At 52.9% G+C, this 24,659-nt stretch overlaps 3 protein-coding genes across 14 annotated transcripts; 1 reads left to right on the top strand and 2 right to left on the bottom strand.

Moving 5' to 3' along the window:
- Position 1: 1 nt before the first annotated feature.
- On the bottom strand, positions 2 to 7,069 carry MUS81 (MUS81 structure-specific endonuclease subunit). 5 transcript variants are annotated; one of them, XM_069566271.1, is made up of 17 exons: positions 6,817 to 7,069; positions 5,514 to 5,727; positions 5,289 to 5,418; positions 4,982 to 5,067; positions 3,923 to 4,021; positions 3,763 to 3,831; positions 3,523 to 3,608; positions 3,084 to 3,224; positions 2,809 to 2,904; positions 2,606 to 2,727; positions 2,415 to 2,512; positions 1,741 to 1,857; positions 1,554 to 1,649; positions 1,237 to 1,365; positions 1,054 to 1,157; positions 470 to 553; positions 2 to 383 (listed from the first exon to the last, which is right to left on the bottom strand). In XM_069566271.1, the coding sequence occupies exons 2-17, from the start codon at positions 5,646 to 5,648 to the stop codon at positions 317 to 319; spliced, it is 1,659 nt and encodes a 552-aa protein (XP_069422372.1). In that variant the 5' UTR covers positions 5,649 to 5,727; positions 6,817 to 7,069; the 3' UTR covers positions 2 to 316. The 5 variants fall into 5 exon arrangements, with proteins under 5 accessions (XP_069422372.1, XP_069422375.1, XP_069422371.1 ...); XM_069566274.1 differs by having other exon boundaries at positions 5,957 to 7,018; XM_069566270.1 differs by lacking the exon at positions 6,817 to 7,069 and adding an exon at positions 5,867 to 5,974.
- CFL1 (cofilin 1) lies at positions 5,983 to 11,875 on the top strand. 8 transcript variants are annotated; one of them, XM_069566288.1, is made up of 7 exons: positions 6,041 to 6,142; positions 7,246 to 7,355; positions 7,546 to 7,614; positions 7,980 to 8,530; positions 10,355 to 10,662; positions 10,930 to 11,006; positions 11,210 to 11,875. In XM_069566288.1, the coding sequence occupies exons 4-7, from the start codon at positions 8,528 to 8,530 to the stop codon at positions 11,320 to 11,322; spliced, it is 501 nt and encodes a 166-aa protein (XP_069422389.1). In that variant the 5' UTR covers positions 6,041 to 6,142; positions 7,246 to 7,355; positions 7,546 to 7,614; positions 7,980 to 8,527; the 3' UTR covers positions 11,323 to 11,875. The 8 variants fall into 8 exon arrangements, with proteins under 8 accessions (XP_069422387.1, XP_069422392.1, XP_069422388.1 ...); XM_069566292.1 differs by having other exon boundaries at positions 6,073 to 6,332; XM_069566287.1 differs by lacking the exon at positions 7,546 to 7,614 and having other exon boundaries at positions 6,030 to 6,142.
- A 1,700-nt stretch (positions 11,876 to 13,575) lies between these two features.
- SNX32 (sorting nexin 32) lies at positions 13,576 to 16,365 on the bottom strand. Its single transcript, XM_069565374.1, is given in 9 exon segments — positions 13,576 to 13,613; positions 13,689 to 13,844; positions 13,953 to 14,046; positions 14,813 to 14,851; positions 15,100 to 15,176; positions 15,334 to 15,433; positions 15,793 to 15,883; positions 16,266 to 16,303; positions 16,306 to 16,365. Coding segments are annotated over 9 exon segments (693 nt in total).
- Between the last annotated feature and the right edge of the window lie 8,294 nt (positions 16,366 to 24,659).

Genomic DNA, 24,659 nt, shown 5'->3' with positions numbered 1-24,659 from the left:
CTTCTCATCAAAGGAAATTTTATTTGATCAGAGAACTCTGATGACATGAACTCGATTCAACGTTGCAATGCCTCCCTGACTCCGTCTCCCTAGCAGTGCTCTGAAAGGGAACCCCAAGGGTCCTGAGGAGCTCAGTTTTAAAAACTGGACATGACAGTCTCCCCAGTTCCTGGATATTTTTCAAAACCCCTGGGGCCTGGTATCCCCTTCTAACACGTAGAAATGCACACACTTAAGATTTACTGTAGTCCAAAGATTCTGCTTAAAAGACTGGGTGGTCTGGGAAGATGGGGGTCTGTCTTGCGGCATACATAGCTCAGGTCAGAGGGCCATAGCTGCAGTAGAGCTGTGACAAGGTCCTGCTCAGAACGGGCCCCAGATTCCTGTGCAGAGAGAGAGGCAGGTAGGAGTCAGGCCCTGGCCGAGGGCAGCCCACCTACCCCCTGCAGGCTCTGCCTCCTGCCCTCACCTCTGCAGCGGCCCACACTTGATGGTGCTCAGCAGCATTTCCTGTTCCTTTGGGGTGGCACAGGCATCATAGGCGGCCAGTAAGCTGAGAGCGGGATGGGGAGTTGGATTTTCTAAGTCTTGACAACAGCTGACTGCTAGCCCACCCTGAGTAGCTCAGGCCAGAATCACGGGAGACAGGCTAGAAGGGGTCAGCCTGGGTGGGAGGAGTCAGGACCACGGCCGCCCTTCCGAACCCGGCCTTCAAGGCCCTGCTCCATCCTGCTCACCCTCCTTTCGTGCTCCTGCAAGTGTTTTCCCAGAACGGCTGCTCTTGGCCCAGTCTTCATGGTCTACCCACTCCTTCAGGAACCCTTCTCTGCTACATGCCAGGTCTCTCCCCCTCCCCAGTGCCCGAGATTCTGTCTGGTCTTGGGTAGCTCTGTCTTCCTCACCACCTGACCTCCATGAACCCTTCAGGTGTCAGCGGGGTCAGTCCAGCCCTCATAGCACCCAACCACCCACAAGGCACTGGTTGAGCTGATGCCCATGCTGAGAGGGGGGATGCGGGCGACAGCAGAGGACAGGGGTTCCGTGAGCACCTACCTGGCAGGGCTGCTGTACCGGGCCACCAGGGCTGCTGCCTTCTCCCCGCTCACCCCACGCACCTGCATGAGCTGCCTGGCAAACACATCCCGAACAGACTGGGCCTGCAGTGGGGGCAGTGCTGCATCAGGAGTGGTGGGGGGCCGGAGCCTGGGCGGAGGAGGGGCTGGGCGGAGGCGGTACCTTGTTCTTCATGGCTCCCGCGTTGAAGTCGCTGAAGGTGAGGAGCGAGCAGAGCGGGTTTGGGGAGGGCCCGGCCTTTGATTCAGGGTCCCCAGAGGTGCCCCAGGGGCGGCTGCGGAGGGTGTGACCCTGAGGGAAGAGCGGACTGAGGCCCGGCCAGAGCTCTAGGGGCCACCACCAGCCAGGCCTTGCCCCATCCCAGGCCTCGGGGCCAGCCTGAGACCAGGGAGCTCAGTCTCCTCGCCTTCCTCGCGGGAGCACAGCACCCAGGTGAGGGGCCGGTGGTGAACAGACGGTGCCTGGTGGAGTCTGCTCACCTGGTAGAGCCTCTGCAGGCCCCGCGTCAACAGGGCCAGGTAGGCAGCCGACTCCTTAATGTCCGCTGTGCGCTTCACAAAGAAGCCGTCGATGACCTGGGGAAGGGGAGCCACAGGAGCAGGCAGCTCCTAAGCGGAGCCACCGACCGCAGGCCCCCTGCCAGCCCGGCCCGCCCTCCCGGCTCACCTGGGTGTTGGTGACAGCCTGCAGCAGTGTGCTCTCAGGGAGGCTGAGGCTGCGCGCCGAACCATGCTCCTCCACCAGGTACACTCGGCGCCCCAGGCCACAGCGCTTCAGCCGGAACTGGGCAGGCAGACAGGGGTCGGGCAGGTCAGGCCTGGATGCTCATACGCTAAGTGTCCACCACGCCACCCTCAAAAGCGTCATGAGACCCTGGTCCCACCAGTTCGCCAGCCACTTCATCCTCCCGAGCTTCTCCACCTGCCTCACAGGGGCCTCCACACCCTGGCTTACGCTGCTGCTCTCCCATGGAAAGCCCCACCACCATCTGAGTGATGCCCATCCCTCCTCAAGCCTCCCTTGGCCTACATGTGGCCTCACCGTGGGGTCAGCCCAGCAGCCAGCCCGGAGACAGAGCCCCTGCAGCCCCACCCTGGAGAGGAGAGCCTTGTCAACTCTGGACTGCAGGAGCTGGACCCCCTAGGGGTCCTTAATGTGCTCCTCAGCTCCGCCCAGGGACCCTGCACACCTACTGTGTGCCCAGAGGGGCCCAAGGGAGTTTGAGTTCAGGCCACCCTGGACCAGCTCAAGAGGGGATGTGGCTGGAGTTGCAGGAGCTCTGCCTGGAGACCACCCGGAAGTGCCCCCGAGCGGGTGGGGGAGTGAGCCCCGTGACGGACCTTCTGCTCCCGGAAGCGGCCGTCGATGATGCTGCTGCACAGGTCATCCAGCCGCTTTCGCTCCACGATGTGGTCCAGGACTAGCTCTGCAGGTCGTGCTGCCCAGAGGCCAAGAAGGATCCCGTTAGCTCATAGCCCCTCACCCACCATGCCCTGCCTCTGGCCTCCACCTGCCTGTCCGCACCCCTTACCTGGGTCTCTGGGACTGGTCTCTTGGGCCACCCACACGAAGTCCCCGACGTGCAGCTTGCGCACCATGTGTGTCACGTGCAGCCGCTGCAGCTCTCGGAGCAGGTCTGGCCTGTGGCCCGCCCTGGAGTTGCACGTGGGAGGCCCAAGTCAGCATCGGCCATCATCCCCCGACTCTCTCCCTCACCAGGCCCACCTTGCTCACCCCTTGGTCTCGCCGACGTCCACACACAACAACACCCTGTACTCTCCAGGCCCCAGCTCCAGCAGGGGCTGTTGGGCGCTCCCTTCACTGGCACCACTACCAGGGAGAAGAGGCGGGTGTTGGCTGCAGCCAGGCCGGGACTGCTGTTCCCCTAACCCACGGAAGGCGGGGCCGCCACAGCTCAGCTGGAGCCGCTGGAGGGAGGGTGGGGTCTCGGCCTCATTTCGGGGACCCCTCCTGCTCCCCTCTTCTCCCCCTCACTCCCTCCTCCTCACAGCTCAGTGGAAGCCGTTTCTGGCACTTCAGGCTCCTCCCCAGGGGGCTCCTCCGGCCCGCTGCCCATATTCAGCAAGCTCAGGCCCTCTGAGTCAGCCAGCTTCTGGGCCAGCTCCAGACCCTGCGGGGTCAGTGAGTACCTGGCGGGTGGAGAAGAACACAGATCTCCCTTTTTCACTCATGCCTGGCAGGCTCTCCTGCTGGCCCCCCCAGCTACACTGGCCTCACCCGCCTTGGCGACCTTTTACAAACAAGCCCCGGGTCTCCCCAACCTCCTTCCTTCCGGCCAAGTTCTCGCCCCCCAGATCAGCTTCCCCTGGACCTGCCCAGGGCCGTTCCTCAGGTTGACAACAAGCACATCTCTGACTGCACAGCCACCCTCAGCATGGCATGCCTGCTCTCCCGCCCTGTCTCCCGCACCCTAGGAGTTCGCCCCACCTAGCTGGCTGGTGTGTCCTGAGGACCAGGTTCCTGTGGAGGAGGGAACGGAGGGCTGGCCAGGGGCGAGCATTTCCAGAGGCCACCTGTTCATAGGGGAGGAAACCCTTAGAGAGCTCCCAGGTCTACCACAGGCCCACTCCTCGTGCCCCATGCTGCTGCTTTCTCCCAAGGGGAGCCTCTGGAGGGCTCAGGGGCAGATGCAGAGCCACTTGCCTCCATTCTCTCCCCTGTGCTTACCCTGGGAACCTTTGGGGCACACCTCTGCAACAGCTCCTCCTTGGTGAGGAAGCCCTGGCCGCTAGGATTCTGTAACCAAGACAGAAACGTAACCAACATAGTGCCCAGGCAGCAGGCCCACTGCCTCAGTCCCCCGACTCCCAGCCTGGCAGGTGCTCACCAGGTGCTCCCTGTACAGCTGCAGCAGGACTGCACGTGCTCCCGAGTGCCGAGTTGGCCAATAGCTGCCAGGCCCTCCTGCTTTAAGCTGGGTTGGGACCTGAAAGGTACAGGGGGGCGGGGTTGAACCCAAAACCAACCAGCTGTTGTAGACAGATTCGCTGGCAGAGCTGAGGTTCAGGTCCTATCTCAGCAGGTCAAATAACCCTGGGCAAGTCACTCAGCGAGGCTTCCTGGGTGGCCCAGATGGTAAAAGAATCCACCTGCAATGTGGGAGACCTGGCTCCAATCCCTCGGTTGGGAAGACCCCCTGGAGGACAGCACAGCAACCCACTCTAGTATTCTTGCCTGGAGAATCCTGTGGACAGAGCCTGGCAGGCTGCAGTCCACGGGGTCACAAAGAGTCTGACACAACTGAAAGGCTAAGCACAACACAAGTCACTCAGCTGTCTCTCTAGTTTTTGCAACTAGTTTGTAACTGTCTAGTTTGTCACACAGGCCACGTGACAGGATGATCTCCTGCAAACCTGGGATGAGACGGTGGACAGTCTCAGGGGATGGGGTTGGGGCGTAATCTACCTGGCCCAGCCTCAGTTCTCGCACAGGACAGAGGAAGTAAGGCAAGAAGACTCAACAGCAAATTCTACAACTTACTGGGCTTAGCCCCCTGAATGGCTTGATCATGGAACTCTCTCAACTGACTGTATTATAAGTCAGATTTCCCTGGTGGCTCAGACGGTAAAGCATCTGTCTACAATGCGGGAAACCCGGGTTTGATCCCTGGATTGGGAAGATCCCCTGGAGAAGGAAATGGCTATCCACTCCAGAACTATGGCCTGGAAAATCCCATGGACAGAGGAGCCTGGTAGGCTACAGTCCATGGGGTCGCAAAGAGTCTGATACGACTGAGCGACTTCACTATCCACACCTACAGATGAGAAAAGTAAATTGCCCAGAGCCAGGTGGGATTAGGACCCAGCACAGCTAAGTCCCCCAAGCCAGAAAAATCTTACTCCTGGTGCTCCTGCTTTCCCCTCTACTCCCCCTGCTCCTTCCTCACTGGTATGGAAGAGTCCTGGACTTCAGCAGGTGGCCTTTCCCGGGCTGGGCTCTTGGTTCCGGACGGTGAATACGGGGCATGGTCACCTGTGGGAAGAAAAGAGCGTCAACCCCGGACCCTGGAATCCAGCAGGCAGGATGCTGCCAGCTCAAGTGGTTGGTGGGAGCAGTCGGGCTCTGAAAGAGCCACTAGCCCCAGGTCAAAGAGCAACTTGAACTTGAACAGATGAAGCCAAGGTATCCTGGGTGGGTACAAAGGCTGCACCTGGGGGAGGCTCAGGGGATTACCGAATCCTCCCAGCGCTCACCAGCTGATGCTTTGTGCTGCTGCAGTCGCCGGTCCAACATACGGCAAAGCCCGTCTCCGAAGTGCTGGAGGATCTTAGCTTCCTTGCCGCTGCGCAGGGGCAGTGGATACCGCCGGAGGGAGCGCAGCGCCTGGCGCGGGTAGTGGGTATAGGATTGGGTCAGGGTGGGCCTGGCTGTTCGTCCCGGCCTGCACCTGTTCCCCATCCGGCCCGGCCAGAACCCACCTTCTGAAACACAAATTGCGTGCGGCGCCCTCTGCTGGCTGCCTCGTCCCGCCACTCGGTTAGCCAGCGTACGAAGAGAGGGTTGGGGCAAACAGGCAGCGGGCGTTTCCGGCCCAGCCGGACGGGCGCTGCCATGAGCCGCAGGGCGGTTCCTCTGGCGCCTCACGCCGGTAGGACTGAGATGCTGCTAGTTCTGGAGACGGGATTCGAACACCTGGTTCCGGGGGAGGAGGGCGGGACCGCTCTAATCACGTGGTCCCAACGCGGGGCATTAACCAGAAGACAGCCTTCTGCCGCCCTCCCCGCCCCTGTACTACTCTTAAGTGGTTGGTACCGATTGCTGTATCTACCACCTTTCAACCTCCCGCCGTTCCCAGACAGGACCAGCCTTTTGGACGCGCCCCTCCTCCTTTACCAGGCCTTGACCGGCCTCTTCCTCTCACCACAGATTCCAGAGTGAGGGGTTGTCCTCTTTGTGCAGGGAAGGAGGGGGACAATGTGGACAGCGCCCCCTGTGGCTGGGAGGTCTGGCTGGGGCGGCGCGTACCGAGGTGATTTCAGTCTCGCTATAGCGGAGGACCGTGTAGACAACCTGGCTCGTTTTCTTTTTCTCCGCGCTCGCCTTACAGGTGGGGGAACAAATGCGTGCAGGTAGTTTTGTAGGAGGGACTTTATGGCAACCCACTCCAGCCTGGAAAATCCCAGGGATGGGAGAGACTGGTGGGCTGCCGTCTCTGGGGTCGCACGGAGTCGGACACGACTGACGCGACTTAGCAGCAGCAGCAAGCAGCAGCAGCACAGGGGATTGAGGACACAAAGGTAACTCGAGGAGCTGAAGAAGCCTTCGAGGAAACGGTTATCCTGAGCTGAGGCTCCTCCACCCTGGGCTATGGGGGAGGGCCGTGAAGCCGGGGACACGCAGGGAAGGCCTTCAAAGCTTGGAAGACAGGGAATAGGGACAGAGAACAAGTAGAAAGGGAACAAATAGGAGGTGCAAGATATCGGGAGCTCAGTCGGTAAAGAATCGGCCTGCAGTGCAGGAGACCTGGGTTCGATCCCTGGTGTCAGGAAGATCCCCTGGAGAAGGAAATGGCAACCCACTCCAGTATTCTTGCCTGGAGAATACTATGGACAGAGGAGCCTGGTGGGCTACAGTCCATAGGGTCTCAAGAGTCGGGACACGACTGAGCGACTAAACCACCACCAGACATCGGGGGATGTGAGAGGCGCTGAAATGTGCACGTTGTTGGATTCGGGGTGGCAGCCTGGGAGTAAGAAGCTCGGACAAAGGAAAACACTTCACCGTTTTTGTGACTCGTTGGAGGTGGGGGACCCTCGGAGGTTAAGATGGAAACTATCCACAGGGGTCCCAGTTGAGCCCGAGTCTACTCAGTGAGTTAGAGCAGCCGTCAGGGGTTGTTCCGGAAGTGGAGAGATGCAGATCGGGGGCCGAACCGGAGCGGAACGGAGCGGAGAGGCGAGCGCCAAGGCTCCAGGCTCGCCCTTTCAAGCCCCGCCCACCCCCGATCTTTCACCCGCTATCACGCTCCACACTCCCGCCTCCCGCCCGACGCTGCCTTATAAGGAGCCTGCCGCCGGCCTTCGGGTTGGCCCCGCCCCCTTCAGTCTCTTGTCCTAATAAGGACATCTAGGGCATCCCGCAGCTAGGGGCGGGCGGGAGCGCGTCTCCAGGGTAACTGTGAAGTCTCCCTCCCCCTCCTCGTTGCTCTAGGAAACTCCGAAACTCTGCAAAGGTGGAGCCAGCCTTATCTCCGGCCGGGTCTCCAGCGGGAGGCGGCGGTTGAGCTGCGGCCCCCCCCATTGAGGCTCCTTCGGAGCTAGGTTGGTGAGCGGTGCGACGGGATGTCCCCGACTACAATCCCCAGCATGCTCTGCGACGTACCCCACTCGGGTGTCGCTAGCCGGGTCCTAAAGACCAGGCTTCCAGCTGTTTATTGTTCTATCCTTTATTTTGTGTGTAGGATCAATGCCCCGGGCCTCTTGTTTGAGACCTTGTCTTCTCTTCCTGCAGACTAAGAGGTCTTCGAGACCAACGAAGTGTTTCCGGAGTCCCCCAGCCCAGTTTGGTTTTTTTTTGAAGGTTATGCTCTCACAGAACTTTTGCCTCAATTTCCGAGGGTATTAACCATATGCCTGGTTACCAACTCGAGAATGAGATTCAAGTCTGGTTTAATATCTATTTCCTCTTTTCACTGTCTAGTAGAAAAGCACATACTCTTTGAATCGAATGCACAAAACCCCTTCTACCTTTATTGCCTTATTAATTTGCCAAACACCTTTTGGTACAAATCTCTTATTTCCAAACATTTCCTTGTAGCCTTTCCTTTGTTTTTCCCCATTTTATTGACGTTGCATATACCTTTTCTCAGTAGACAACATGGAGTAGACTTCATGAATACTTATTTTATTGGAGGGGCCTTATACTTGCGATTCTCCTTGCTCTAGGACTGGATCCCAGGAAAAAGAATAAATAGGTGCTTCAGTTCAGAAAAATTAAACACTAACTCGTTGAAAATCTTCATACCAAGGTATCCAGAAAGTGCCAAGATGACGCTTAGGAAAATCGTTTCGCTACTGGGTAAAGAGCCGCGAAGCCAGGGTTTATTCTCAGGCCTTATTACCAAACGCTGAGGCCTTCTCTGAGCTCGGAGCATTTCCTGGGAAACTCGACCAACGGGTGCGCTCTGCGCACCACAGCCCCGCCTCTCTCTGCCGTTTCGGACTACTTTTCCCAGAATGCAACGTGGCGCTCAGAGGCCGTCAGACGAAGAAGACTCTCTTACCCAGCAAGCCCGAAGACGGCGCAGGGCCCTCGGACTTCATTTCCCGTCGGCCCGCAAGGGGAGCCCCGGAAGCCCGCCCCGCCCCTCATTGTGCGGCTCATACTAAACGGAAGGGGCCGGGAGAGGCCGCGTTCAGTCGGATCCCGGCAGCAGCTGCAGCGGCTCTCGTCTTTTGGCTCTCCTAGCTATCGCCTTTTCGCTTCCGGAAACATGGTGAGCGGCAGGCCACGGCGCCGCGGGGGAGGCAGCCGCGAGTCGATCATTTGGGCGCGCGAGAGGGAACGGGGGCGCGACGTCGGCACTCCCTTCCCGAGCTCCCGGGGCTGGACGAGGGTCTCGTGCTGAGGGGCGGGCGGCGCCGGGACGCGCGTGCGCGCCCGCGGGCGCCGGGGAGGGCTGGCTCGGACGTCGCTCGCGCGCCCCCTGGGCTCCCTTCCCCTCCCCCACCCGGCTGCTGCGCCCGCGCGGCCCAGGGCCGTGGGGGAGGGGTCCAGGGCGCGCGCGCGCCCGTCCCCTCGCGGGGCCGCCGAGTCGCTTCTCGGGGACGCGCGTCTCGACTGGAACACACGGCATCCAAACCTGGCCCGGGGGCGACGGAGGAAAAGCGCGCGAGCGGTCTTGGCGCGCGCGCCCCACCCAAGGGCTGTTCCTGTCTCCGCGTCACCCTCCCTCTCGAGCGGGGTCCGTCTCGAGAGCAGGTGGCAGGGATGCCCGCGAGGGGCGGGGGCGGCGCGGCTGGCGGGGGATGCGGGGGTGTCCTGGCGCAGGCGCCAGCGATTAGGGGCTTGCACCGCGCGCCACAGAGCGGACCGCGAAGGAGTCCTCGGCGGCCCTCCCGGGCTAGCGAGCCCCTGAAGGCGAGCCGGGTTCGCGGAGTACACCCGGCGGAGACTGGGACGGCGCTCCCGGCCGGCGCGTGCGCACACGGTCAGGCCTGGCCGCTGGGCCAGAAGCCGTGGACTAACGGGGCCTTCGGCTCTCCCGGATGGGGCCTGAGGGTGGAGCCGCGTTTAGGGAAGTGACCCAGGCGGGCACCGCCCGGAAACCACCCCGTCCCCTGTGTTCGGCCCGAGGACTGCGAGAGCCGAAGGTTGTGTAACTTGCCCAGGCCTGCAGCGCAGGGGGCCGATAAGCTCGTCGGCGCAGGCGATTCCATTGGGTTGAGGCCTTCCGAGATGCAGCTGCCGCTGGGTACGAGTTTTTTTCGGGGAGGGGGCTGACGCTAACCGATCTGCTTTCACCGCCTACTCCGGAAGCGGCTCAATCACGTGGCCGGCTTCCTCTGCAGTTCCGGGAGCGGGGGCAGATTTCACCGTGGACCGTCACTCCCTCTCCTGGCTAGGGTGTCCCCCAACACGACCTAGAAGTTTAAAGAGCTCTCAGAGACTGTGGGCACTTGAATTTGGACCGCTGACTCCTATCAGCGACTTGGGGGCCTGCATTTTTCCCATGTAGGGCCTTAATTAGGGGTTTGTTGTTGCTTTGGTTTGGGGAGACCCCAGCAGAGAAGGAATACCTTGTATAATAACTGCTTTGAACCGTCCTGATGGGCTTGCTAGAATTGTTGAGCCCCGTTGGTGGGTTCTGGTTCTATAGAGATGACTAGGATCTGGATCCCTTTCTGCTCTACGTGAAGTTCTGAGTCAGCACTTAATGCAAAAGCTGAGACTGGGTAGAAAACGGGGTCAGTAGTCTGTCGGTTCTTTTAATTTTGGACTCACATCTTGGCTGAGGCTCTGCTTCTCACAGATCTTGGATCTCTAGCCTGCAGGATGTCGGGATGGGGAGGAATGCTGTTGAATTATGCGATCAAAGGTCTCTTTTTCTTTGGCTGCTATTCTGGGATTGTGTCACATCTTACCTTTTGACGGTGACCTGGGTGGGAAAATAGTGCCACTAGTCCTGGGAAGGGGATTAGTAGTAACCTCTTGGGGCTGAGGACTATACTTTGTTGGCCTCTAGATAGATCTCCTAACAAAGCAAAAGAGGGACTTCAGGGCATGTCTCCTTACGAGGTGCATGTGGCTCATCCTATAGGCCTCCGGTGTGGCTGTCTCTGATGGGGTCATCAAAGTGTTCAACGACATGAAAGTGCGTAAGTCCTCAACACCAGAGGAAGTGAAGAAGCGCAAGAAGGCGGTGCTCTTCTGCTTGAGTGAGGACAAGAAGAACATCATCCTGGAGGAGGGCAAGGAGATCCTGGTGGGTGATGTGGGCCAGACGGTAGACGACCCCTATGCCACCTTTGTCAAGATGCTGCCAGACAAAGACTGCCGCTACGCCCTCTATGACGCAACCTACGAGACCAAGGAGAGCAAGAAGGAGGACCTGGTGTTCATCTTCTGGTGAGCTGCTCCTTGTAGGCACTTTGTCCTTTCACCTGCTCTAGCTCTGCCCCACCCCCCTTTCCAGGACAGGAAGGTCTGTGGCTCTGGCTTAATCCAGACACCTGCGTGTCAAGAGGAGGGTGTTGTAATAAAAGGCTTGTCAATGAGGAACTTGATGAAAGCGTGAATGCTTGGGCCCAGCTCAGGGGTTTCTGGAAGTTATTTATTGCTTGAGGGTACTTGCTGGGTTTGGAGCCAAATTCTCTTGATTCTGTTCTCTTCCAGGGCCCCTGAGTGTGCACCCCTTAAGAGCAAAATGATCTATGCCAGCTCCAAGGACGCCATCAAGAAGAAGCTGACAGGTAAGGGCCAGCACTGGTGGCGCCATATGCCCTGGTGCTTGGGCCTTGGCCGCTGGGTGGGGTGAATGGCATGGCCCAGGAGATCCCTGCCTGCTGGAAGGCAGCCTGGTCCCCTCCATCTGTTCAGACTGGCTCCTACCCAGCTGCAATACCCCCCACCCCCACCCTTCCTGCTCACAGATGCTCCCCCTTCTTCCCCACAGGGATCAAGCATGAATTACAAGCAAACTGCTACGAGGAGGTCAAGGACCGTTGCACCCTTGCAGAGAAGCTGGGGGGCAGCGCTGTCATCTCCCTGGAGGGCAAGCCTTTGTGAGCCCCCTCCAGCCCCCTGCCTGGAGCATCTGGCAGCCCCAGACCTGCCCACGGGGGTTGCAGGCTGCCCCCTTCCTGCCAGACCGGAGGGGCTGGGGGGATCCCAGCAGGGGGAGGGCAGTCCCTTCACCCCAATTGCCAAACAGCCCCCCCACCCCCACCCCCTGGACCTTCCTCCTCCCTCCACCCCTGACGGTTCTGGCCTTCCCAAACTGCTTTTGATCTTGATTCCTCTTGGGTTGAAACAGACCAAGTTCCCCCCCTACCAGGAACCCCTGTTTGGGGGGGCCTGTATTTTTTTTAACGACACCCCAGTCCCCCACCTGTTCCCCCCCTTTCCCATGCTGCCAACTTCTAACCGCAATAGTGACTCTGTGCTTGTCTGTTTAGTTCTGTGTATAAATGGAATGTTGTTGAGATGACCCTCCCTGCGCCGCCTGCTTCCCCTCCCCCCTTTCCTCTGGTCACAGCTACTCATGGAAGCAGGACCAGTAAGGGACCTTCAATTTAAAAAAAAAAAAACAAAAACACAATAAAAAGGCTCACTAATGGGATGTCTGTTTCAAGGTTGGGGCTCTTGGGGACCTTGTGCGGGAGGCAGGGTGGGAGAACGAGCAGCATCTCCTCTGTACCCACCTCTCCAGCCCCCACACACCCTCATTTGACCCCTGTGACTGGCTGAGCCTCCTTTTCTGACAGTTCCCATTCTTCATTTTATAGCTGGCACCAGGCTGGCTGACTAGGAGGTAGCCAGGGTATGTCTGCTACTGCCTGCAGGGGTCCCTTGAACAGAGGGGCTTCATGCCTGAACTGGCTGCTTCTGTGCCTTGATCCAGGTGGGCAACAGGACGGTGAGGCCTGTCCTCTTATTCCCCATGCAGCCTTCCCAGATGTGGGCCGTGAGACTGCAAGTCATTGGCTGCCTCTTGAGCTTATTCTCCACCTTCAGTAGTTGGTCTTTGCTCTGCCTTCTCCCCTGGGTGGCTGACTCATTTATGAGGGCTGGGTCTACTGGCTGCTGTGAGTCAGAGGCCAGGTGGAGCCCAGGACATCAGACCCAGGTGTCTTGGGCACCACCTTCCTGGTGTTTAACCAGGAGGGTGTTGGCTGGAGCCTCAAGCCTCTTGCCAACTTTGCTGTGGGCTTTTTCCAGACTGTACTTGGGTTTTCACCTGCCCCATAGGTAAAGGTGGAAGTCTTGCCCTAGGGGTGGTGGTAATGCAGGATTTATACTTCCCCCACCCAGCTTCCCCATCAGCTAAAAAGCTGCCTGGAATTAAAGACTGTTCCTTGGAACTTGACAGTATTTCTGAGAGGGAGGCAGGAAGGTGTATTCCATTTTCTAATTAGGAAATGGGTGCAGAGGATTTATGATTAGTTTTATGTGTGGCCTGTACCAGGGTTTATAAGGGGGTGGTGGCACGCCTTGACTGCTCCTGGGTTCCAAGTTCTGGATCTTGTCCCTTTGTACAGAGAGCCTCCTAGCACTCTGCAGAGTGACTGAACAGATTGCAGGGGTGTCCCCCAAGATCTGGCCTCTACCATGGTCCCCCAGTAGAGGATATACCTGGTGGGCCCTGGAACTGGAATGTCAGGACAAGCACGCCTCCTTATAAAACCAGGTTTTTTAATTTGTGAACAGGCTAGAGACAAATGAACTCGGACCAGCATGGGTGGAGGCTGTCCCTCAGCCTCTGCGGAGGGGAGGTCACTGTTCCCTGGGCTTCCAGGTTGGGGCTCTGCTTACCTCTGGCCAAGTGTGGTGTCCATGCTGCTCTCTCCCTCTGGCAGGGCCTCATACCTTGGGGCAGGGGTGGGGCCTGCCCTGAGAAGAGGCATGGCAAGTGGCTCCTAGGGCTGGAAGGCAGCTTGTTGAGTGGGAGATCTGGGGGCTTTTGGTAGCTCTAAGGCTCCCCCTTGAGGATGACAGGGGTGCTCCGGAGAAGCAGGCTGCTGGCCTGTGGAGAGGGTCTTGATGTCTCTTCCCTGCTGTTCCCCTACCTCGAATGACTCCTCTGTCCTCAGCCCTGTCCTACCATTCACTGAGGCCTTGCTACCGATTGAAGGGAAGGGTCCTGGTCCAGATGGGGAGCCCTCGCCCTGCACAGCTGGGGTGCTCATGCCAGCGACCTCCCAGCACCCCACCAGGTCCACTGCTGCTCCCAAGCGCCGAGAAACTAGAGGCCCAGGGTGGGAGGCCAAGAAAGCAAGAGGGCTCGGCCAGGCTGGAAGGCTCACCTTGTGTTTGAGGTTCTCACGGAAGGAAGACATGGGATTTGAAGTCCATGAGCTCTGGAGAAGAGAGGAATTGGGACCCTGGCAGGGTGGCCAGCGCAGTGGTGGGGGCTCGTGGACCACAGGACTTACTTTGCCTGGCTGAGTCCAAGAGGCGTTCGAAGCACTAGCAGCACAGCTGTTAGTGGCTCTCCATAGCCCACACCTGGTTGCTGGTGCGGGCCTTGTCCAGCACCTTGTTGGCATTCTTGTAGTCTGCCAGTGCCAACAGCTGCCAGGACAGTAGTCCTGGGGCTGGCAAGGGCACAGGATCCCTGACCCACGGCCCGTGCCTCTCTGCTCTCCCTGGTGGCTCAGCCCCCTGGCCTCCAGCCCTGAGGTTTGCTCTGGGGCCACCTCTCACCTTGGCTGCCTGGGAGTCTCGCATGTAGTACCTCAGCATGTCTAACAGCTTCAGGTCCTTGTTAGAGGCCACTTGGCCCTCCAGCTCCTGAAGCAAGAAGATGGAGGCTGGGAACAGAGCTGGCAGAGGGGCTGCTAAGGAAAGCGGTGCTGCTGTCCCTCTAAATACCCAACAGTCACATAATAACCACTCTATGTCAAGCACTCACGTTCAGGGGAGCAGGCCAGTGAAGGCTTCACAAAGCAGGTGGCCTTGGATCTGCATCTTGGGGGTTGAGTAGGGGTTAGATAACAGGCAAAGGCTTTGCAGGTGTGCAAGCCAAGTATGATTTTAGGGAACTTTAACTTCAGTAGGCCAGTTGGGTGGCAGTGGCCAGAGCACACCAGGCTTAAAATGCAAGCTAGGAACTCTGGGCTTTGTGTCTTGGGCAGTTCCTGGAAGGGACAAGGTCACTGAAGGGCCCTAAGCAGGGAAGAGATGAGGAGCAACAGACATTTTAGAAAGATTGGCACACTCCAGTGGCTGTCTTGGCGAAGAGTTCAGGAAGTGTGTCTGGGGCAGAATGTTGGCAGCACAGCACAGTGCCAAAGGCATGTGGCACATCCTGGTAAGAGCCTTGCCAAACCTACTTCCCACCTCCTCCTCCATCACCACACGCACACACACTTGAGGCTGGATCCCTGACTTCACTCCACTCTTACTAAACTAGTGTGGAGAATGAGCCCAGGGCTTCACTGGGCCCAAGTTATCACTGAAAGATTCCAAAACGATCCTGGAGTTTTTCCCCCTCCCAGGACACTCTCTTCCCTGCAAAGGATCATGATCACCTTTCAACACAGAAGGCAGTACTCACCCTTAACTGTTCAAAGAGCTCTGCCAATTTGAAGAAGCTCCTAGGAGGCAGTGGGGAGGAGTTAGGGCAGGGGTCTTAGCAGGTGCTTAAAGTCTTCCTGCCCTTAGGTCCCTCTTGGGAAAATCGGCTCTTTCTCTACCAAAGCCAAACAGGAGCTTCTGCACCTCCCCCTAGAGCTGATAGTAGACTTCCACACAGTGACCCCTCATGGACAGACACAGTATTACAGGCTTAGAGGAGAGACAGCATTACAGGCTTAGAGGGGAGAGGGGCCAGAGGGAATTCTCACTCTTTAGCTGGTTGACTTCCTGTGATCCCAGACTGCTCAGTGCAGCTGAGATAGGCATGTAATCATCTGCCAGGCTTGCTGGGATAGAGCCCTCCATCAGAGCCCCTTGGTCCACCTGTCAACCCCCACCCTGGTGTCTGTGGCCACAGGCAGACACAGGAAATTTCCTCTCCCTGGGGGAGTATGCCACTGGGGAGAGAAGGCAGGGGCCCATGGAGTTCTGCGTACACTCATGAGTGCATGACTTGGTCTGCCCACAGACAGGCGTCCCAGCTGCAGGCGTGGTACTCCAGCAAGAAGGTCCTCTCATGCTCAAAGAAGTCATCCACTTCCTATGGGATCCAGACAGGACCCACTTATACTGAGCCACCAGAAGCAGAGCAGCTAAGGGCTCCCAAGGGTGGCACGATCTCCCCCTAGGCCAGAACCCCCAGTGGCTTCCCTCCCACAGCCACCCAGAGCCTCAATCCACATGCAGCCTGAGTCTGGCCGTGGAGGGGCTGAGGGGATCTGCTCAAAGGAGGACAGAGCTGGGAGACCTCTCATTATCAGGATGGCCATCACCCACACCCTGAAGCCTGGCCCTGCCTCCCCGCCACCCTGAGGGCCCAGGCAGGCTCCCCTTCACAGTGAGACTGGTGTACCCCCTGTTCTCCCAGGCTGGCTCCCCCTCACAGGGAGACTGGCGTACCCCTCCCTCATAGGCATCGTGCAGCCAGATGAACTCCTCATGTTGTCACATGACGAAGAACTCGGTCTGGGAGAAGTGAGGCAGGCAGCTCCAGAAGCTAAGAAGCCTGTCTGAGGGGTCTCTCCTCCCCTGCCCCCAGCAAGCCCGACACCCACCAAGCTTCCTGCACACCCACTCTTGGGCCACCCCCGTCCCACATGCCAAGTGACACCCAAGTTGGGGCTCTCATGTTCCTGATCACCCTCAGGAGGGTGGACATGGGACGGTAGCACGTGGGGCCTTAGGAAAAGGCAGTCAGAGACTAGATGAGATGCTCTCTTTCTCAGAGGGCCAGAGGGCTAGAGCCAGGTTGGAGAGCTGGGCCCAAAGGCTCTTTTGGCATCTGCCCACCAGGTGAGCCAGGCTGCTCAGACTCCTGAAGCCTCCTTTGGCAGCCACCAGAACCACACCCCTGCTCCCGGTGCAATATCACCTTGGTCTGAACAGTGAACTTCACCTTGTCCCGCTGCAGTCACTGACGGCATCAGAGATCTCCACCTGCAAGGACCTGTCTCCCTGCAGGCCCACTGACATGGAGGAGGCCTGTGGGGGAGGGGAGGGCCCTGACGTGACTGACCACTGCCACCCCATCCTGGCCGCAGGCTTCTAGTCCTCCTGCAGAGCCACCTCAAAGTATTATTTCCACCATGCCCTGGGGTCACTGGCTGCATCCACACACACACACCAAAGATCCTGGTAAGTCACTGCTCAGGGCTTCACAATGATACTTTCCCACCCAGCCATCCTCTGAAGTAGGCAGAATTTGCCCCATTTTATAGGCCCAGAGGCTGTGACCCCCAGAAAGGTGAAATAATGTGGCCTGAACCAAACAGCTGCCACGTGGAAGGGCCAGATTGGAACAGTTTTTCAATTCCACATCCCATGTGCTTCCTCAGCTACCTGCCTACCCCATCCCAGTTGGTTACCTCAGGCACCTCTCAGCAGGTGTAAAGATGGTCCCACTCCTTTCTGAGGGGGTCCTGAGACCATTCCATTCACTACGTTTCGTGTCAAGAGGCACAGACTTATAGGTCAAGCACTTGTATCTCTCCAAGTAAAAACACCCCTGAGGCACCAAGCTACTAGTTCATTCTTGCACTGAGCTATCTCGGTAAGCGTTTACTGCACACCTGCTCTGTCCATACCACTGGGCCAGGGCACTAGGGAGAAGGTCAGAAGTCACTCTCGCTCCAAGCACAGCTCACTTCTCACCCTCAGAGGCCTCCCTGTCTCCTCTCATGGGCTCTGGCATATGCTCAGGACACTGAGGGGCCACTCATAGATTAATTCTATCTGGCCCTGAGCCTCATATATCGATGTAGTTACACAGTACGCACTTTTGTGACCACGTTCTTAACGATGCCCACGTATGTCGATGAGCGTGGTGGTTCTTTTCCATTGCTGTGTGGTGTCCCACTATATGACCACATCACAGTTTATCTAGTTTACGACTGTTGGTGCTCATTTGCATTATTTCCAGTTTGGGGTTATTATAAAGCTACCACGAACATTCTTGCATAAATCTTTTGAGGGACCTAAGTACTCATTTCTGTTGGGTATGAGAACTGCTTGGTCAGCGAGGAGGCATGTGTTGAAAACGCTTTCATAGATACTGCCAAACAGTTTCCCAAGCTGACTGTTCTAATTTACACTCCCACCAGCACTGTATGGAAGTTCCAGGGGCCTTTGTCAGTTATATGTGTTGTCAATATCCACAGCTCTATGGGACGTCTTTTCACTCTCTTAATGGCTTACAATTCTACAAGCTCAACATACCAATCTTTTCTTTTGTGGTTAAAGATGTTTTTGTACTCTTGAAGAAATACTCCCACCCCGAAGTCATCAAGATAGTCTATTTTTTTTCTTCCAGAAACAGTTTTAGGTCTATGATCCATTTTCATACATTTATATGTAGGCCTATGATCCATTTAACTCATTTTGTATATAGCGTAAAGTGTGGGTTGTGATTCACTTCTGCCATGTAATAGCTAGTGGTTTTAGCACTATTTGTTTAAAAACATTGTATTAACACTTATCTATCAGAGGGAAGACAGAATGAAAACCACAATCACAGAAAACTAACCAATCTGATCACATGGACCACAGCCTTATCTAACTCAGTGAAACCAGGAGCCATGCTGTATAGTGCCACCCAAGATGGACGGATCATGGTGGAGAGTTCTGACAAAATGTGGTCCACTGGAGAAGGGAATGGCAAACCATTTCAGTATTCTTGCCTTGAGAACCCCATGAACAGTATGAAAAGGCAAAAAATAGGACAATGAATGATGAACTCCCCAGGTCAGGAGGTGCCCAATATGCTACTGGAGATCAGTGGAGAAATAACTCCAGAAAGAATGAAGAGACAGAGCCAAAGCAAAAACAACACCCAGTTGTGGGTGTGACTGGTGATAGAAGCAAGGTCTGAAGCTGTAAAGAGCAATATTGCATAGGAACCTGGAATGTTAGGCCCATGAATCAAGGCAAATTGGAAGTGGTCAAACAGGCGATAGCAAGAGTGAATGTCGACATTCTAGGAATCAGCGAACTAAAATGGACTGGAATGGGTGAATTTAACTCCGATGACCATTATCTACTACCGCGGGCAGGAATCCCTTAGAAGAAATGGAATAGCCATCATAGTCAACAAAAGAGTTCAAAACGCAGTACTTGGATGCAATCTCAAAAACGACAGAATGATATCTGTTCATTTCCAAGGCAAACCATTCAATATCACAGTAATCCAAGACTATGCCCCGACCAGTAATGCTGAAGAGGCTGAAGTTCAATGGTTCTGTGAAGACCTACAAGACCTTCTAGAACTAACACCCCAAAAAGATGTCCTTTTCATTATAGGAGACTGGAACGCAAAAGTAGGAAGTCAAGAAATACCTGGAGTAACAGGCAAATTTGGCCTTAGAGTACAGAATGAAGCAGGGCAAAGGCTAATAGTTTTGCCAAGAGAATGCACTGGTCATAGCAAACACCCTCTTCCAACAACACAAGAGAAGACTCTACACATGGACTTCACCAGATGGTCAATACCGAAATCAGATTGATTATATTCTTTGCAGCCAAAGATGGAGAAGCTCTATACAGTCAACAAAAACAAGACCAGGAGCTGACTGTGGCTCAGATCATCAACTCCTTATTGCCAAATTCAGACTTAAATTGAAGAAAGTAGGGAAAACCACTGGACCATTCAGGTATGACCTAAATCGAATCCCTTACAACTATACAGTGGAAGTGACAAATAGAGTCAAGGGATTAGAACTGATAGACAGAGTGCCTGAAGAACTATGGACAGAGGTTCGTGACATTGTACAGGAGGCAGTGATCAAGACCATCTCCAAGAAAAAGAAATGCAAAAAGGCAATATGTCTGTCTGAGGAGGCCTTACAAATAGCTGTGAAAAGAAGAGACGCTAAAGGCAAAGGAGAAAAGGAAAGATATACCCATTTGAATGCAGAGTTCCAAAGAATAGTAAGGAGATATAAGAAAGCCTTCCTCAGTGATCAATGCAAAGAAATAGAGGAAACCAATAGAATGGGAAAGACTAGAGATCTCTTCAAGAAAATTAGAGATAGCAAGGGAACATTTCATGCAAAGACGGGCTCGATAAAGGACAGAAACAATATGCACCTAACAGACACAGAAGATATTAAGAAGAGGTGGCAAGAGTAAACGGAAGAACTGTACAAAAAAGAGCTTCATGACCCAGATTACCATGATGGTGTGATCACTCACCTAGAGCCAGACATCCTGGAATGTGAAGTCAAGTGGGCCATAGAAGCATCACTACGAACAAAGCTAGTGGAGGTGATGGAATCCAGTTGAGTTCTTTCAAATCCTGAAAGATGATGCTGTGAAAGTGCTGCACTCAATATGCCAGCAAATTTGGAAAACTCAGCAGTGGCCACAGGACAGGAAAAGGTCAGTTTTCATTCCAATCCCAAAGAAAGGCAATGCCAAAGAATGCTCAAACTACTGCACAACTGCACTCATCTCACATGCTAGCAAAGTAATATTCAAAATTCTCCAAGCCAGGCTTCAACAGTAGTGAACCAAGAACTTCCAGACGTTCAAACTGGATTTAGAAAAGGCAGAGGAACCAGAGATCAAATTGCCAGCATCCGTTGGATCACCAAAAAAGCAACAGAGTTCCAGAAAAACATCTATTTCTGCTTCATTGACTATGCCAAAGCCTTTGTCTGTGTGGATCACAACAAACTGTGGAAAATTCTTAAAGAGATGGGAATACCAGACCTGCCTCCTGAGAAATCTGTATGCAGGTCAAGAAGCAACAGTTATAACTGGACATGGAATAACAGACTGGTTCCAAATCGGGAAAGGAGTATGTCAAGGCTGTATATTTAACTTATTTAACTTATAATAAGTTAACTTATTTAACTTATTTAACTTATATGCAGAGTACACCATGAGAAATGCTGGACTGGATGAAGCACAAGCTGAAATCAAGACTACCAGGAGAAATATCTATAACCTCAGATATGCAGATGACACCACACTTATGGTAGAAAGTGAAGAACTAAAGAGCCTCTTGATGATAGTGAAAGAGAAGAGTGAAAAAGTTGGCTTAAAACTCAACATTCAGAAAACTAAGATCATGGTATCTTGTCCCATCATTTCATGACAAATAGATGGGGGAACAATGGAAGCAGTGACAGACTTTATTTTGGGGGGGCTCCAAAATCACTGAAGATGGTGACTGCAGCCATGAAATTAAAAGACGCTTGGTCCTTGGAAGGAAAGTTATGACCAACCTAGACAGCGTATTAAAAAGCAGAGACATTACTTTGCCAACAAAAGTCCATCTAGATAAAGCTATGGTTTTTCCAGGAGTCACGTATGGATGTGACAGTTGGACTATAAAGAAAGATAAGCACTGAAGAATTGATGCTTTTGAATTGTGTTGGAGAAGACTCTTGAGAGTCCCTTGGACTACAAGGAGATCCAACTAGTCCATCCTAAAGGAAATCAGTCCTGAATGTTCATTGGAAGGACTGATGTTGAAGCTGAAACTCCAATACTTTGGCCACCTGATGCGAAGAGCTGACTCAAGTTGGTGATGGACAGGGAAGCCTGGTGTGCTGCAGTCCATGGGGTCGCAAAGAGTCGGACACAACTGAGCAACTGAACTGAACTGATTTGCACTATGATTTGTTTTGGTGTACACTCTGGCAGAAAATCAACTGACTTCAAAAGTGATCAGTTCTGTATTCCCTATTCTGTTCCACTGATACACATCTATATTTTTGATATCATACTCTCTCGATTACTATAATTGATAGGCAATATGGAAATAATGTAGAATTAACTTTGTTCTTTTGAAAAATCATTTTGGCTACTGTAGGTCCTTTGTGTTTCCACATAAATTTTAGAATCAGCTTGTTAATTTCTAGCCAAAAATCTTTCTGAGATTTGATTGAGATTACATTGAATCTATAGGTCAATTTTGGAAGGATAGACATTTTTACAATACTGAATCTTCTAATCCATGAACATGGCTATCTTTCTAATGATGCAGGTCTTCTTTAATTTTTCTCAGTAATGTTCTGTAGTTTCTCCATAGAGGTTTTGCACACTGTGGCACAAGGGCTTAATAGCCCTGTGACACGTGGGATCTTCCCATGTCAGCAATCGAACTGGTGTCCTCTGCACTGGCAGGCAGATTCTTAACCACCAGACCACTAGATATGTCCTCTCTAGCTTCTTGATATTGAAATTAGATCACTGACTTTTCAACCTTTCTTTTTGTCTAAAATATACATTTGGAGGTATAAACTGCTCTCTGGATACTGCTTTAGCTACATCTTATAAGTCAGCATTTTTATCTGCTCATACTTTCGTTTCTTTGTCAAACTGTACTCACACTCGATGTGAAAGTCGCTCAGTCGTGTTCAGCTCTCTGCGACCCCATGGACTACACAGTCCATGGAATTCTCCAGGCCAGAGAATACTGGAGGGGGTAGCCTTTCCCTTCTCCAGGGGATCTTCCCAACCCAGGAATTGAACCTAGGTCTCCCAAATTGCAGGCGATTCTTTACCAGCTGAGCCACAATCACATTTTCAGGAAATCTGTAGGAAAAGAAATCTCTTTAACTTTGGATATTAAAAAGCATCTTAACATACAGAATTCTGTCACATTTTCTTCCTTTTTCTTATCATTTTCACAATTATTCATAAACAGACGTATTAGGGACAATCATTCTGCCACAAGTCATCATAAGACTCCATCCATTATTTAGTCGCTAAGTCGTGTCTAACTCTTTTGCAACCCCAAAGACTGTAGCCCACCAGGCTCCTCTGTCCTTGGGATTTCCCAGGCAAGAATACTGGAGCAGGTTGCCATTTCCTTCTCCAATCTTATATGTTTTGATATGTCATATTTTCAAAATAATTTCTTAAAAAATTTTCTAATTTCCATTATAATTTCTTCTTTGACTTATTATTTAGAAGTATGTTGTTTAATTTCCAAATATTTTGGAATGTAGTTATCTTTTTGTTTTGATTCCTTGATGAGTCTCCTAGATCAGAGATCACACTCTATATTATTTCAGGCTTTTAAAGTTTGTTGATACTTGTTTTCTGGCTAAACACATAATGGATTTTGGTAAGTTGTAGGTTCTGGAGTGCTACATAGGTCAGCTGATTAATCACACTATTTAAATCTAAATGTTGGGGTTTTTTGGTCTGCTGACACTTATTGCTGTTCAGTTGCTCAGTCGTGTCCAACTCTTTGCGACCCCACAGACTGCAGCACGCCAGGTTTCCCTGTCCTTCACTATCTCCCAGAGCTTGCTCAAACTCATGTCCATCGAGTAGGTAATGCCATCCAATATCTCATCCTCTGTTGTCCCCTTCTCCTGCTGCCTTCAGTCTCTTCCAGCACTGGGGTCTTTTCCAGTGAGTTGGTTCTTCGCATTAGGCGGCTAAAGTATTGGAGTTTCAGGTTCAGCATCAGTTCTTCCAATGCATATTCAGGACTGATTTCCTTTAGGATGGACTGGTTTGATCTCCTTGCTGTCCAAGGGACTCTCAAGAGTCTTCTCTAGCACCAGAGTTCAAAAGCATCAATTCTTCCATGATCAGCTTTCTTTATGGTCCAACTCTCATATCCACACATGACTACTGGAAAAACCATAGCTTTGACTAGATGGACTTTTGTCGGCAAAGTAATGTCTCTGCTTTTTAATATGCTATCAGTTGTGCTAAAACTCTAATTGTAATCATGGGTTGATTTCTTAATTCTGTAATTTTTTATTTTGCATATTTTGAAATTATGTTATGAAGTACATAAAATTGAGTGTTTTATCTTCCTGTTGAACTGACTCTTTAATATTTATAAAATATCCCTCCTTTTTTTCTAGAATACTTTCTCTTCCAGTCTACTTTGTTTGAAATTAATAAAGCCACACCAGCTTTCTTTTGGTTAGTGTGCTCATAGTGTACATATTCCATTAGTTTCTCAATGGTTCTGTGTTCTTAAAAGTATGTCTTTTTCAAAATAAAATTATTTACAGCTGTCCTGGGTCTTTGTTGCTATGTGTGAGCTTTCTCTAGTGTGGCAAGCAGGGGCTACTCTTCATTCCAGTGCATGGCTTTTCATTGCTGTGGCTTCTCTAGCTGCAGAGCACAGACTTGAGGTGAGTAAGCTTCAGTAGTAGCTGCAGTACTCGAGCTCAGCTGCTCCTCAACACGTGGGATCTTCCCAGACCAGGGATCAAACCCATGTTCTCCACACTGGTAGATGGATTCTTAACCACTGGACCACCAGGGAAGTCCCAAAATAAGTCTCTTTTAACAGAATTAAATTGTTTTTTTTAAAAATCCAATCTGAAAATGTTTTATTTTTAATTGTAGTGCTTCTTCCACTTCACTATTACTATAATCACTGATACAGTAGGCTACACACCTGCCATCTTGCTGTTTGTCTCCTGTTTTTTGTTCGTTTATTCTTTCTTGAATTCTGTTAGATTAATCATGTATTTATGTTATTTCATTTTCTCTATTGTATTTTTACTTACCTATTCATTTATTCTTTTCATCTTTCTGTATTTATAGGAGAATTTTGAAGAAGGTAATGCTTATCTAAAGGACAAGATCTAATAGTAGATTATCAGAGAGTCTGACACCAACAAAGGTTAGGTGCCAGTGGGCTGGGACCACAAACCCATCAATTTGACAGCCCAGGACATCCTCCCAACACGTAGCATTCACTATTCAATGATAGTAATACAATAGCTAACACTTAGATTTGTCCTTCCTATATGCCAGGCATTGCTCTAAACATTATATATATATACACACAAACTAATTTAACTATGATTATGAACATAGATAACCACTGAAACGATCCCTTCTGTTCCATACTTTGGTCTGTGAGTCCCTCTCACGCCATCAAATTTCACTTGAACCCCACTCCTCACTTGTTGGCTTCTTCAACACCCCCAGGGCAAGCTCTTCCTCTATCCATATGCCTGCACCGCCCACCCCCACCCCTACCCCGCCCCTGACAGTCTGGTTCATTGGTGCAACAGGCCTCCAAGTCCCCTGCCTCCTTCCTTGGTAACTGCTTGAGAGAGATGGGGCTTCAAAAATGGACCACGGCTGCTCCATCCTTATAGGATAAGTGGCCTTTTAGTCACAGCCCACTCTGCACGTATCTCCTACCCTTAAAAGTGTGCATCTCTGTATGCCCACTCCCAACCATCCTTAGCACAAGGATGCTCAGAAACTGTCAAATGAAGTCAAGAAGAAAGAATGAAGACTGAATGGTCTGATTACATAACACAGATACACACGTG

The sequence above is a fragment of the Ovis canadensis genome, chromosome 21 (genome assembly GCF_042477335.2).
Source record: "Ovis canadensis isolate MfBH-ARS-UI-01 breed Bighorn chromosome 21, ARS-UI_OviCan_v2, whole genome shotgun sequence".
NCBI classification, from domain to species: Eukaryota; Metazoa; Chordata; class Mammalia; order Artiodactyla; family Bovidae; genus Ovis; species Ovis canadensis.
Note: the sequence above shows the minus strand (reverse complement) of the source record. Positions and strands in the feature narration are given on the sequence as shown.

Excerpts from the sequence above, each read along its gene's own strand:
- CFL1 (XM_069566286.1), top strand. Across the intron at positions 10,663-10,929 it reads GACCTGGTGTTCATCTTCTG|GGCCCCTGAGTGTGCACCCC; the intron begins GTGAGCTGCTCC and ends GTTCTCTTCCAG. Across the intron at positions 11,007-11,209 it reads CATCAAGAAGAAGCTGACAG|GGATCAAGCATGAATTACAA; the intron begins GTAAGGGCCAGC and ends TCTTCCCCACAG.
- MUS81 (XM_069566271.1), bottom strand. The coding sequence starts at position 5,648 with ATGGCAGCGCCCGTCCGGCTGGGCCGGAAACGCCCGCTGCCTGTTTGC. Across the intron at positions 5,419-5,513 it reads CGCAATTTGTGTTTCAGAAG|GCGCTGCGCTCCCTCCGGCG; the intron begins GTGGGTTCTGGC and ends TACCCGCGCCAG. Across the intron at positions 1,366-1,553 it reads GCCTGCAGAGGCTCTACCAG|GGTCACACCCTCCGCAGCCG; the intron begins GTGAGCAGACTC and ends CTCTTCCCTCAG.